Source organism: Glycine max, chromosome 10, assembly GCF_000004515.6.
Source record: "Glycine max cultivar Williams 82 chromosome 10, Glycine_max_v4.0, whole genome shotgun sequence".
In the NCBI taxonomy this organism is placed as follows: domain Eukaryota; kingdom Viridiplantae; phylum Streptophyta; class Magnoliopsida; order Fabales; family Fabaceae; genus Glycine; species Glycine max.
The window spans coordinates 603,498-617,679 of record NC_038246.2 but is presented as its reverse complement, the minus strand read 5'-3'; the positions used below and the strand labels follow the sequence as shown (position 1 = coordinate 617,679).

General features: G+C 31.6%; 2 protein-coding genes across 2 annotated transcripts; one reads left to right on the top strand and one right to left on the bottom strand.

Annotated features, from left to right (window-relative positions):
* Window positions 1-1,489: 1,489 nt before the first annotated feature.
* LOC100797399 (60S ribosomal protein L7a-like) lies at window positions 1,490-3,933 on the top strand. Its single transcript, NM_001254487.3, has 6 exons — window positions 1,490-1,556; window positions 1,657-1,912; window positions 1,993-2,162; window positions 3,035-3,163; window positions 3,248-3,340; window positions 3,436-3,933. The coding sequence occupies exons 1-6, from the start codon at window positions 1,554-1,556 to the stop codon at window positions 3,565-3,567; spliced, it is 783 nt and encodes a 260-aa protein (NP_001241416.1). The 5' UTR covers window positions 1,490-1,553; the 3' UTR covers window positions 3,568-3,933.
* A 1,472-nt stretch (window positions 3,934-5,405) lies between these two features.
* LOC100806600 (probable methyltransferase PMT3) lies at window positions 5,406-12,169 on the bottom strand. The gene is made up of 8 exons (XM_003535341.4): window positions 12,004-12,169; window positions 10,568-11,073; window positions 9,791-9,955; window positions 9,497-9,679; window positions 8,651-9,245; window positions 7,583-7,695; window positions 7,226-7,446; window positions 5,406-6,155 (listed from the first exon to the last, which is right to left on the bottom strand). Exons 2-8 carry the CDS (start codon window positions 10,844-10,846, stop codon window positions 5,834-5,836), a joined length of 1,878 nt encoding a protein of 625 aa, XP_003535389.1. The 5' UTR covers window positions 10,847-11,073; window positions 12,004-12,169; the 3' UTR covers window positions 5,406-5,833.
* Window positions 12,170-14,182: the final 2,013 nt, after the last annotated feature.

Below are 14,182 nucleotides of genomic sequence, written 5' to 3'. Positions count from 1 at the left end.
TGCCATGATATGATACTATTTTATTTATTACTTTGCTTTTTAAAAGAAGAAATTAAATTAAATCAAAATAAAAAAAAACGAAAACTTTGAAAGTATTTCGTAGAAGATAAAATATATTTTTAATTTTTGTAAATATTATCTCAAAAAAATCTTGTAAATATCACTAAGTGTAATTTTAGTTTTTGAGGAATTTTAAATTAATTTCTATTTTCATACATTTTTTTAAAATAATAATTTGCTAGACTTGTTCCATGTAGTGTATATACATCACACTTCATGTTACTTTAAAATCGTTATTAACGTAACATGATTAAATACATATTATATTATCAATAAATAACAACAAATTATTTTAAAAAAAATTAAAACTTATAAAACCAAAACTAAAAAAAACAAAAAAAATAGAGGGTAAAAATTAAATTTAACAAAATTTAAAGAAATTTAAAACATGTTTATTTTCTTTTTCAAGAACAAAACTTAAAAAAGAAAAACTAACTTTAGAATTTTCAACCTCAATTTTATGTATTTTTCACTCTACCCTTATCTAATAATTAATTATTATTATTTTGATAAACAAGTTAATTCTTTTTCTTAGATTAGAGATCACATATATTCTTCAACTTATATAGTGGGAATTAAATACGATTATTTTCACACATATAAATATATAATGAAAACTCATGTCACTACATCAATATTTTAGGTTATAAAAAATTAATTTTAAATGAATTAAAAAAATATCCAAGAAAGGAGGGATACACTACACAACATTATTGTTGACACAATTTATTTTAAAATACACTTTTAACTAATAAATTTAGACTATAATACATTATTATAACCCATAGGATTGATGCATTAATATAAGATTTTGTTGCGTTTATCTAAAAAATGAATTATTTGTTTTTATTGAAAGAATTTGTGTTTTTAATGTTTTTTTACCCTTCTCTTTATCACGTGGTAGTTTCTTCATGTCGTGTGGCCGGCAAGGGGAAGAGAAAGATACCTAAAGGTAATTCCAATTTTGCACACCCTTCTTTATTCATCATGTTACAGTTTCGCACACCCTTTTCTGTTGAACGAAGTTCAAATTGAATTTGCTCAAATCGCATCCGTAGTAATATAATAATTCTTTAATCAAAATATTCCTCTGCCAAATTTCTTTCAGCTTAGTTCGTAATTGTGCATCTCCAACGCAAATTGCATAGTTTCCTTGAATTGGGCCTAATGCACTACCATGGACCAGGCTTTTGCTTTCTGCACTTTCAAAGTTGCTTCCTGTGCCTCCTTTATGGCATCTAGAATAGCCCCATCTAAAAATACATTTCAGAATGCACCCCATGATCAATCTGAAAAGGATGTAGAAAGCAACTTGAGGTACAGGGGGTAACAGCCCATGGATCAATCCCAGTGCAACATAGATGGGCCTGGCCCAAACCTGACCCGGCAACCCAATCTTTTAAATTGAGTTCCCAATGCCTTCTTAGTCCTTAGGGTTAGATTCGTTGTTGTTGTTCTAAAACGTCCACACATTCTCCGTCGCCACAACAACAATGGTGAGTCTCATTTCACAGCTTCTTCTTCTTCAATTCATCATACTCTCACAGTTTCTTCAGCAACGTTTTCATTTTCATTTTGATTGAAACTTTCAAACAGGCTCCGAAGAAAGGTGTGAAAGGTTCCGTTGTAGCAGCGAAGAAGAAGGTTCAGGAGAAGGTGACGAATCCTTTGTTCGAGAAGCGTCCGAAGCAGTTCGGGATCGGAGGCGCGCTGCCGCCGAAGCGGGACCTGACGCGGTTCGTGAAGTGGCCGAAGAACGTCCAAATCCAACGCAAGAAGCGCATCCTCAAGCAGAGGCTCAAGGTCCCTCCTGCACTCAACCAGTTCACCAAAACCCTAGACAAGAATCTCGGTAAAAGATAATTTAAATATGTTAAGGAATGCGAGAATATAATAGAATGAATTGAGAACAAGTGTGTGAATTTTTCGCAGCCACGAATCTATTTAAGATGCTGCTCAAGTACAGGCCGGAGGACAAGGCGGAGAAGAAGGAGCGGCTCTTGAAGAGGGCTCAGGCTGAGGCCGATGGGAAGCCTGTTGAGGCCAAGAAGCCTATTGTTGTCAAATACGGTCTCAACCATGTTACTTACCTTATTGAGCAGGTCTTTTTTTCTCTCTTTTTTTTATTGTTGCGATTTTCGTCGTCGTTGTTGCTATTGTTAATTGTGGTGTCAAGGTCTTAAATTGCGGTTGTGGTTATTACAATCCTTAACATTGTGTGAAATTATGGATGGTTGACTGCATTTGTGGTTGTGGAGAACTCAATAATGTGGTTGAAGTTGTAGGTTTAGACTTTATACTGTGTTTTAAAACATGGTGTAGTGGTGTAAATACGCAATTTGCATGTGAAATGTTTGTTGTGTTGTTCTTGTCATTTGGAATTGTTGAGTTCCTAGCCTTTGGTGAATAATTATAATAGGAGAATTTGGTTTTTTATTAAGTTTAGTCTGATGAGGATATTGCTGTTGTTTGAAATTGTCAAACTTCCTGTGCTTTGTCTATTTGATAAAGAATGACCTAAGAATAATAGGTGGAACCAAGTTACCATTTGTATAGCTTAGATATTCTTATGATGTTAACGGAAAAACAGAGTGGTTTGTCTTGAGCCCTGTGGAGGGAAGGAAAGAAAAAGAGGGTCATTGGTGGAAACAAAATGCATTTCATCTTTTTTCTTCGCCATTCTGCTCCATCGTACTTTAAACAATTCAAACTACGGAGTCTATTTTCATTATTCTGTTCTGTTCCACTGCATCTCTTTTCATCAATCCCAAAAGTCTAACAAGTTTATCTTTTAGAAACCCGTGCAAGGGAACTCTTTAAGAGAAAAGAAATACAAGTAAAATCTTTTGTAAACTAAATATATTTTCCCTTTTCATTGTTATTTATTTGATTATTGCAAGGGAATGAATGAATATGCATAAACAATTATTCTCTTGTGATATTTGAGTGATGATTCTTTTATTTATTTTGTCAGAACAAGGCACAACTGGTTGTGATTGCTCACGACGTGGACCCAATTGAGCTGGTGGTCTGGCTTCCAGCATTGTGCAGGAAGATGGAAATTCCATACTGCATTGTCAAGGGCAAAGCACGCTTGGGAACGGTAATAAATTGATTTGACCAAAACAACGTTTTCAGAACTAATGATTTATGGTTATTCAGTTGATTCATGTGTCCCTTTTGACAGATTGTCCACAAGAAAACTGCTTCAGTTTTGTGCTTGACAACTGTCAAGAATGAAGACAAGATGGAGTTCAGTAGAATCCTAGAAGCTATTAAGGTAGTTTAGATTGTATTTTGTTTGTTTGGTACCTGTTCAATGGATGAAATTAACTGAATCTATTTGGTTTCTAACCTATCTTGTTTTCTTTTCAGGCCAACTTCAATGACAAGTATGATGAATACAGAAAGAAGTGGGGTGGTGGAATCATGGGTTCCAAATCTCAAGCCAAGACCAGGGCCAAGGAGAAGCTCCTTGCCAAGGAAGCAGCCCAAAGAATGAACTAGATTCACTTGTTTTTACATTATTGAGGTTGCCATTTTTCTATATTTTATATGGGAGCATTTACAAGTTAAAATGTGAGGTTTTACTTCATTTTGGTAGCTCGTAATCCACAAGGACCGATTTTGATCTTTGATTATTCGTAGTTATTTTAAACTTAGAAATGGAATGTTTCCCCTTTTTCGGTTCAGGAGTTGCTAGTCAGTATTCGAGATTTTGCAGCAATTCAGTAGTTTCTGACCGTCGCGTTGCTTATTGATCGTGGTCCCTTTTCAGCATTGCTTTACTATATATTGTGTATATCTTTTGGTAGCGTATATACGTCCAAAAATAGGATTGGGGATTAGAATTTTTTAAAATGATCTTTTTTGCATAAATAATTAATATAGAATTCTCTTTAAATCTAATAAATTAATATTTAAATTATTTATATAATTTTTTAAAATGGATTTTAATATACATTATTTTTACTCTAATTATTTACATAAAATTAAAAATGTTTATATGTTAAATATTTATAAACTTTGATAATTAAAAAAAATGAATAACTTTTTATTAATGATACATGAAAAATAATAATGTTAACATAGTTAACTTAACAAAACAAGTGTATGAAAAATAATAATGTTAACATAGTTAACTTAACAAAACAAGTGTTTTATTGTGTTGTCTATAAATAATTTTATGTAAGTAATTAGAGTAAAAATAATTTTTATATTAAAATCAATTTACAATGAAATTCATGTAAATATTTGCATATTAATTTATGAAATTTAATTAAAAATTGGTAAAATAAAATTAAAAGTATGTAAACTATTCAAAATAAAACATATAAAATAAAATTAAAAAGATTTGTATATTAAATATTTTTTAATTTATAAATTTTGATAATTTGAAGAAAATAAATTAATAACTCTAGACTAAGGATACACATAAAATAATGTTAATATAATTAATTAAATAAAATAAATGTATTAGTAATTTATTATCTTGTCTATGAATAAAAGGTTTTGACATCTTTAATTTTTTACTATATCAAAAAATTAAAATTACTTATTTTAATAAATAAGAGAAATTAAATGTATTGATTTATAAATAAGAAGATTAAAATTATAATTTAACTTAACAATAAAGTAATATCTCCATTCCATTTTTTTTATTTGATACATTTGGACTAAAGTCCTTATTTAATATCTTGACCTGCACCACTCTTAATGAAGATTAAATAAGGGTATATTTAGAAGAAAACAAACTATTAATTAAATTTTAAAATTTTAAAATATCAAATATTATGAAGGTGGTAGATTTTCTTTTATATCCCTGAACTGGCAAAGATTTAGGGAGATTTAGTTCTTCAAAATAAAAATAATCCAACAAGAATGAATTAGAATGCATTAGAGTAAGCCTCAAATTATCATTAGTTTGACAAAATCTTCTTAACTTGTGATTAAGGTTCATTCATTTACAATAATATGAAATTATTTTAAATCAGGGTTTTGTCTTGTGATACCCGGAAATCAGAGTACAAATTGATAGCATAAACAACAATAACTTGTGATTAAGGAAATGTCCAGAAAAAGCATGCAGTCCTGTGCTAAATACATCCAAGCCCTTAGAATAATATGAAATCAAAGTTACTCCTTTGAAAATGAGCACATAATAACATTCTTGGGCTTACGCCAACATATATCTGACGTGTCATCTCATTCCAAAGATCGATTAAAGGTTAGAGTCTACAATTAGTGTTAATTTAATTTATTAATTCTTATAATCATTGAATGGATACATTGATTTTGGAAGTTACAGCTTCCCTGATATAAGGGGTAACTTGGGCACTACAAACTGTAACATGAAAGCAAGAAACTTATATGATATATTCCAAGCAGAAAAATGCCTGTATAAATATTACACTTTAGTGTGATAAGTCCTAACCTTTAATCACCAAGACAAAGTCTACTATGTGTTGATTATTAAGTAGCTTACATTATTACCCAAATGAAGGGCAAAATAATGAATAGCCCATAGAAGCATAATAATGCCTATGGCTTAATAATAACTTGCATCATAATCACAAAAATATAGAACAAAAAATAGGAAATTGATAAATATTATGTAATAATACTACAAAATGCAATTGTTCAATGCTTCCAACACTGGGGGGCATGCATGCTTGGGATCCCTTGTAGCAGCAGAGAATAATATATAAGAAAGTGGAAATGAAAAAGCCATATAGTTGTTGTTGTTGTAGTTGTCGTTGTTATGGTCTTTGTCCTATTCTGTATTCCTAAGGCTTTCAGTGGTGAGCCACAATTTCTTCTGGATGACAATAATAACTTCATTGCCATCTTGGTCAGAGTCAGCACTAGCATCAGCAGTTGCAACTGCTTCCCAGTGCATTGCTGTTAGGTACTTCTTGACAAAATCAATCACATGCTGTTTATCTCTTATGATGATGAAACCTGTAGGCCTAAGCAAACGGTCTATCTCAATCAGTAGATCCTCTGGACTGCACCCTCTCGTTTCAATGTCAGAAAACACAGTCCATGCATGGAGTAAATCATAAGTCCGGGGGTATGTTGAATATGCTTCACACCTGTTAAAAGATGTTCATTCCTTCAGTAAATATCACTTTTGTCAATCACATCCATACTCAGATTTTGATTCTGAACAATACAAGGAGGAGCTACTAATAAATGTGGATTTGGTTCCTCTAAAGTGAGGAAGTGCAATTTAGAGAATACTCCCTCTCTTCCTTTTTAATAGTCGGATTTTTTAAGAAATTTTGTTTCTATTTATGTGTCGTCTGCAAAGCTCAAGATCACATTAATTATAATTTTATCATTTATACCCTCTCATGTTTCTTTATCTTTAATTAGTTTACACGTGCATTTATTGTAGAGTGGAAAGAGAAATGGGTGAAATAAAAAACTTCATATTTATTTTATTATAATCAAGATAATTTATTGCATTTCTTGGTTTCTACAAAACAATCTTAAAAGACAGATAAAAAGGAACGGAGGTAGTAAAATGTAGTTGCAACTTGCAATTGTAGATTAGAAAATCAACAATTAAGAGTAGTGATGAAGTCATGGTAAGATGTGTTTTAGGTCTCTCAAGATTTCGTCAAACTTGATTTTAGAAAATATATTTTATAAATGATGGTTTTGGTTCTCAAATTTTCAAAAATGAGGTGGATTTCATCTCTTACCCTATATTTCATTTTGACATAACTAGGAACAAAATTCCACCAGTTTAAAAAATACAACGACCAAAACTACCATTTTTTAAATGTATGGGCTAAAACCAAATTTGACCAAATCTTGAGAGACTTAAAACACATTTTATCCTAAAATTAAATAAATATGCAATAAACTGTAGAATTATTCAACAAATATCAGTGCACTTTAGAGGAATCAGATCCCTAATAAGAAGCTAACAAATTGAATCAAGGATAAACAACAGGTTCAAAGAATGAAGTAACAAATCTCAATAGCTTATTTAGTCAAATCACCAAGTTCTCTCACAATCAGCGAAGTCAACTAAGATGGATCTTGAAATCATATATATCATCAAATGAGACAAAAAAGGTGAAATGAATCAAATGCATAAAAAGATATCAAAGATGCAATAAATTTATGCTTCAGGAAAATCAAGTTTTAATACCAGTCATGGATAGACCCTATGAGGCCTCTGTCATATATAAGCTTTAGTGTGTTAGGTCCATCACGAGGTACAACATTCATCACCCAAACATCTTTGCCTCTAAGAGCAGCTGCAAATGAACCCATATTGGCTTTCATATCCAGCACATTCCTCACTGTGTTCGACGAGATTTTTGGACCCAACAGATTCCAGTAATTCTCAACTCTTCCTTGCCATAGTTCCTATACCGCAGAACAAAAGTTAGGCTTATAGCCTATTAATCTAATTCAACCTTTGTTAGTTCAATAATTTTATATGCTTACAAGAACAAGAACCTAATTAAAACAAACCAGAGAATAAATTGCAAATTCCAATTACCGTATCCTTTTCAAACATTTCGTTTGAATAGCCAAAGTCTGCTAATCTAGGAGGAGGAGTGGTCAATCTTGCAGGCCATGGAGCCAATCCACTACCCTTGGCTCTGTTGTCGTCTGATAAAATCAGCAAAAATTTCATCAGGTGGAGTCTTGTATCCACATTTATTGTAAATGGTTAAACCTCAATAAAAATAAAAATTGTCATCATAATTTATCAAAACTTAAACAAAAAACTTTTAATCAAGGTTTAGCAGCTTAGAATATAGGCCACATGGACTCAACGCAATTGCATAACTTCAATAAACAGTAAGATGATGGTAAAAACTGAAGTATCCAAATAAAAAACATTAATGGTTTAGGTCATTTAGAATCAGCTCAAAACAGGTAATTCATGGATAATACAATAAAATTAACAAGATTGAATAATGAGTGTTGTAAATGCAATCAAGATGAATATGTTTGTCTAACTAAACACATATTTCTTCTTCAATAGAGGGGGGGAGGGGGGGATTACCATTGCTTGTCTACATGATTATGTAATGTAATACACTGTCATAATATCATAGTTTCTTCTATGGCCATTCTCTAAGAATAATCAGCCCTGCAATTCAATGTTTTCCCTTCCTCTCTTTTCATAACAAATTACATGCCAATCAACTGAAATATTCCTCAATCTAAATAGAGGAGATGAAGATGACACAACTGACCTAAATGGTCATTCAGAGTTTATGACTTGCTATTAGTTCCCGTAAGTTAAAATTACCCTACCAAGCGGCAGCTCATTGACAGAATCTGAGCAGGCAAGTAACCCTTACATCTCAGGGACATTCCATTCATTTAGCAGATTAACTAATCAACAGCAATAACAGAAAGAGAACTCATATTTACATTATTGCTCATGACACCATAGAAATAGAAATATACAATTGGCAGACACACACTAAAAAGAAAAGAAGCAACAATATATTGCTAGTAAAACAGAAATAACTATAATTTGTAGACAAAGCATAGAAATAAAGTGCAAAAGCCATCAAACATTTTATATAGCACATTAGATAAAGGTACTCACGGTCAGAGTAAGGTGTTATGCAAGCTTCCATATTCACTCCCCAAATTGCATCTGGGTCATCATCAGACTGGCAAAGAGGAGGGCGAGTGCCGGGTTCTCTCTCCATATAGCATTCATTTGTTAGAGGTTTTTGCCAGATGACAGTTTGGTTCCTCTTTGCAGCAATTCTCCAACACATACGTCCCACAAGGGCGCTCATCTCTCTCCATATCCTTTGATCCTCTTCATCCTGAGCATATGCTTCTGGAGATGAGTATGCAAAGTAACCTCCTGGCCTAAGCAACCGATCTAGCTCAAGGAGTAGTATTCCATCCCTCTGAAGCCAATCAATCCGGCAGCGAGAACAGTGTGCAAGTTCAAATGATCTGCTAGGATAAGGGAGTCTCTTAGTTCCCAAGACACCAAGATATGCAGGAATTCCTCTTTCTAGAGCAAACTGAATTTGATTTTGATGCACATCATTGGGTGCCAAGGACATTGCAATGATATCAGATGAAAGAAGATATGCTCCAAAACTCGCAACACCACAGCCAACATCAAGAACCGTCCGCAGTCTTCCTTCATTATTAAGATTGTTGTTTGAAAAATTGAGCATCTGGCAATACAAACTCACTGTGAGATCCATGAGATGAAAGTGAATTTAAATAATCCGAATGCACCAAAAAACTAACACTGTCAAACATGGTCTTGAAAATCCTATTAACTGATGTTATAAATCATATTTCCATCAATCAAATGCATGCATACTGCATAACACACATGAAGTCCAATGATGCTACCAATTGAAAAACAGAATGCATATATCATTTCATTATGCTTTATAGAGGTAACCAGTAAGCCTCTTACATTTGCAATTGATGCAATGTACTTGTCAGCTCCTTTGTGAAAATGTGTCCCTCCTCCAGGAAACACTATCTTTTCACCTTTTACAATCATCCAGTTCTGGTCAGACTTCTCATGTGCAAGGTGTGTGTGTGGAATATTTGCTTTCCACACCTCATCTCTGCTCTGTGGCCACTTAATAGGGACCTGCAACACCATAGAAACAGAAATTATTAGACACTGATGAACATGATACAAATGTATTAACGAGGATATGTTGATGTTTAAGATCGCATCTAGTCTCGGCATATTCTTTACCTTGTATCCTGCCGGTGGAGGAATCAAACAATTGAATCTCCTTTCTGCAGGAGGACAATGTCTCTCATAGTGTTCCATCAAAGAAAGATCCAACTTCAGTCTCATTTGATAGATAAGATGTCTGTCTAAGCAGGGAATCAATTCTGAATGACGATCATCACAAACCTTCAAAAACAGAAGCATTAAAAAATCCATTAGATTGATGATATTTCCAAAAGTAGAGCCTTGCCTATATGATATGCACCACCTTGAACTAGATAGGGGATCAAAAGATATTGACACAGTACAGGTGGTGAATCTATTTCAACTGAGCCAGAGGAGGAAGAGAACCTGAATATGGTGATGAAAATAATGAAAAATTTAATTATCTTTCTTAGCTTTTCCTCCTTCACTATGGTGATGTTCTGGTCTCTTGCATATTTATGAAACTTAGAATTATTTTAATTATGCAATTAAGACTCTTGTTTCTTGAATTAGATATTAATTATGAATATGCTATTAGTTTTGTTCAGGTTTCCCATTATCAGATGGAGATGCATTATTCATTAGTGACTAAATAAAGTGTGCAGTTACATACATACTTATCAAAATATATTAATATTTTTTATAAACTGTATGCAATTAAACTAAAACAACTAATGTATAGAACCAAAATAACTATTCATGAAATATAATAGCAGAGTCATAAAGTACAAGCTTAGAACCAAAACAAAAAAAGGTGTTCATAAAGAAATAGAGTGAAATGTGCCTTGAGTTTAAGGTTGCACATAAACTTACAGGGAAACTCTTTGGTACAATATCAGCCTCACCATCTCCCTGCGCAATACTGGATGAAGATTCATCTTGCTTGCTATCAGCATCATCATCTGAACCCAAATATGATGCCCCAAGTCTTTTCAATGACTTGCTGCCATATTCAAGCGCAGATGAACCACTATTCTGAGAACCAAAGATGGATCGCTGGAACACATATAGCAAACCAAGAAAGACTGCCACACCACAAACGGAAGCAACTAAATGCTTCTTTGGCGATCCATCATATCTTCCCCTCGTCATTTATCAGTTGAAAGTAATAAAAATCCAAATATACTTTTTTCACTACCTAGTTATTGACTAAAACTGATCACAACTCAGATCTTGTTTCACCAGACATGAAGCACCAAATTTACCATCCAAAACAACACTTTAACTAGCAAACTCAATATTCCAAACTAGATAGCATGATCCAGCTCCTCATAAAGTTTGTAGAAATTGATACACTGATAGCTGATTCAAAGAATAACCTGCAAGCAAGGAAAGAAACTGCAGTCAGCAAATAGATACAGATATTCATTACTGATTTTTCTTCTTGATTAAATCATAGAGCTATAAAAAGAATAAAAACAAAGAACAGATCCAAACACAGACACCAGTTTAAAACTTGTTTCTTTTCAAGTGTGACCAGAGTTTGATGAGATGTAAGCAGGTATGAAGAAAGAAAATAGAAATAGAAGGAGATGAATTCAATAATGGGTAACATAATCAAAAGGAATAGTGTACCCCACCAATAATCCTAGTAACACTTGGTCATAGAAGAAACAAATGGCCAAGGACAATTCACCACAATAGGAGAGTAACTCAAGCTAATTTAATCAAATCCAACTACTCCATCCAAAAGAAGCACTCGTAGTTTTCAGTCGAAATTGCGTGTACTAATCGTCCCATAGAAGTGAAAAACAATAAAGATTACGAAAAAATGAGGTGAAAGAAAGCAACGATGACCACAAATCCACTGACACCTAACCAATGAAAATGATGGATCCACAAAGAAAGACCCCCATGATTCTGATAATTGAATGCATGATATGCAATGGCAAATCTGATTCTGAAAAACATCATTGGATCCAAATCAAATAGTAATGAATGAGATTGATGATAACCATTAGCCATGGAATTAAATGGAACTCCCAGATCCGGCACAATGCAAAACAGCATCAGCATCAAAAGGAGCAAGACTAGTTCATAATTCAATCACCATTCAATGCAACAACATAACAACTAAAAAATCGAAAAAGTGGAATCTGGGGTGCATTCAATATCAAAAGCGAACATTTCCACGAGCACTGAAAAAGGCCAAATCAAACGAACCCAGACGGAAAAATGATCCAGATCCAGCAAAAAATGCAAACTTGATGCAAAATCAGCAGAAAATGTGAAGAGAAGAAAAAGCTTACTGGTTTGGGATCAAATCTGAGGAAGTTAGAACTCAGATTTAGAGAGAAGCTATATCATATGGAATGATTTCAGTGTTTCGCTTTAGATTTTCTATTTTGGGAACAGCAACAGAGGAAAAAGGGAATATGTGTCACAGTGTTGAGGTAGTTAAATTTAAGGTACTCTCTCTCTGTCCCTACTACACTTGCATAAAACTACCTTTTCATGATTCCGTTAAAAGAAATTTGTTAGTAAAAAAAAAAAGTAAAAACACGAGTTTAATTTCTGTATAAAATAATTTTACACTTTAAAAGATTTTATACTAACTAATCAGAAATCAGAATTTTTTTCCGGAGAAATCAGACTTTTTAGAGGTTATTATAGAAGTTTTTTTTGGATAAGAGGGTATCTTTTAACTAATTGGATCAGAAATTAATTTTGTTCATAATTTACTATTAAATTGAGATAATTTTAAAATGTTAAAAATCGAACATGAATTTTTTGATTAAATTTGTATAAAAGTTTTTTTTAAGGAAGGATGATAATAAAAGGTAAGAATAACTTTTTTTAAAAAATAATTCATTTTCTTAATATTTAATGGTTATAATAATTAATTAATATTTTTTTATTGCTCATAATATTAATACGAGATAACTCCACAGATAATTTTACATTGTTTGTGCATATATTTTTTTTCATAGATATATACAATAAACTAATTAAAAATTAGGTTAAAATATATTTGATTAAGAAATTTAGGTTACTATAGTTTTTATCCTTTAAATTTAAATTTTTTTAACCTCTCAATTAAAAAATATTCTTTTCTGATAAATAAAAACTATCAAAAATTAACTAAAGAGATTAAAAAATATTTTTGAAGTTAAAAGATTAATAAAAAAATATAAATTTTGGAGAAGAAAATGACATTAATCTAAATTCCATGAACAAACATATATTTAAACCAAAAAATATATGTTATTGTTAGAATTTTTAAGATAATTATAATAAAAATTAACAAACTTACCTCACGTAGCAAATATTTAAAAAAATCACGCATAAAAAATTATAATTAAATAAAAATTCTTTACATTCTCGAACTATTTACTCTAAAATCAAAACAATTTTTAATCCAGGTTTTTCTGAAGAAAAAAAAAACAATCCAGTTTCAATTTTTATTTAACAGTTCAAACGCATTATGAGATAAAATACTCACTCGGTATTGTATTAAGTGAATGGCCGACAAATCAAAGCTAACTAGATGGCTTAATTTGTATCAGCCTTTTTTATCTTTTTTATTTGGATGGCCAGGCTTTTATTTGTGAAGTTATTGAGAAATAATTATTAATTAAACTTTATTTAGATTGAATTTTGAATTAATTAGGATTCATTTTTCGCAAAGAAGCCAATGAATAAGAAGAAGGAAAAAAATGATATACAGAATAATTGCATACGTTCATCTAATCTATTTGGATAAATTAGGTATCTATGTAAAGTTGCATGTAACACGGGTCGACACAAGTACGTACGGTGTTCACTTGACTGGTATTCTTAACCGTGAAGGCAATGGAACTTTATATCTTCCACATTACTGTACTACTCAAGTCCCTTTCCACTTCACTTTAGTGTGGAGTATTATTATTATTGTTAGAAAATTAAAATAAGATAAAATAAATGAGAAGAAAATACAAAAGTCTTAAACTAAATAATAAAACAACAGCATCATTATACTGGTAAAAAAAGTTGATTGGGCTCTTCTTCTAAGATATGATAACCTATTAGTTTCAATCATGTGTGACGAAAGGATCCTCAAACCTTCTTAATACCAATGTTTTTTGCTTATAATTTCTTTATAAGAAAAGGTAAATAAAAAATTTAGAAGAAAAAGAAAGCAAATTGTTTTTTTCTGTTTGTGTGTTTTTGTTATAGGAGAATAGAGATATATATAAGCATAAACTCGTTTATGCAACAATAAAAAATCTCAAAGTAAAATTACATGATTGTTGAAAACATATGTGCGGAACAAAACAAAACAAATGTAACAATCATGTAATCCACTAAAAGCAAAATCTTAAAAGATAGGAATCTAATTTTATGTATGAGATTCTACAACAAATATTTTATTTTATAAAAATAGAATTAATATAAGTAATATACTTTTATAAATTTTAAATTATAAAACAAACATTTACTAACATTCCC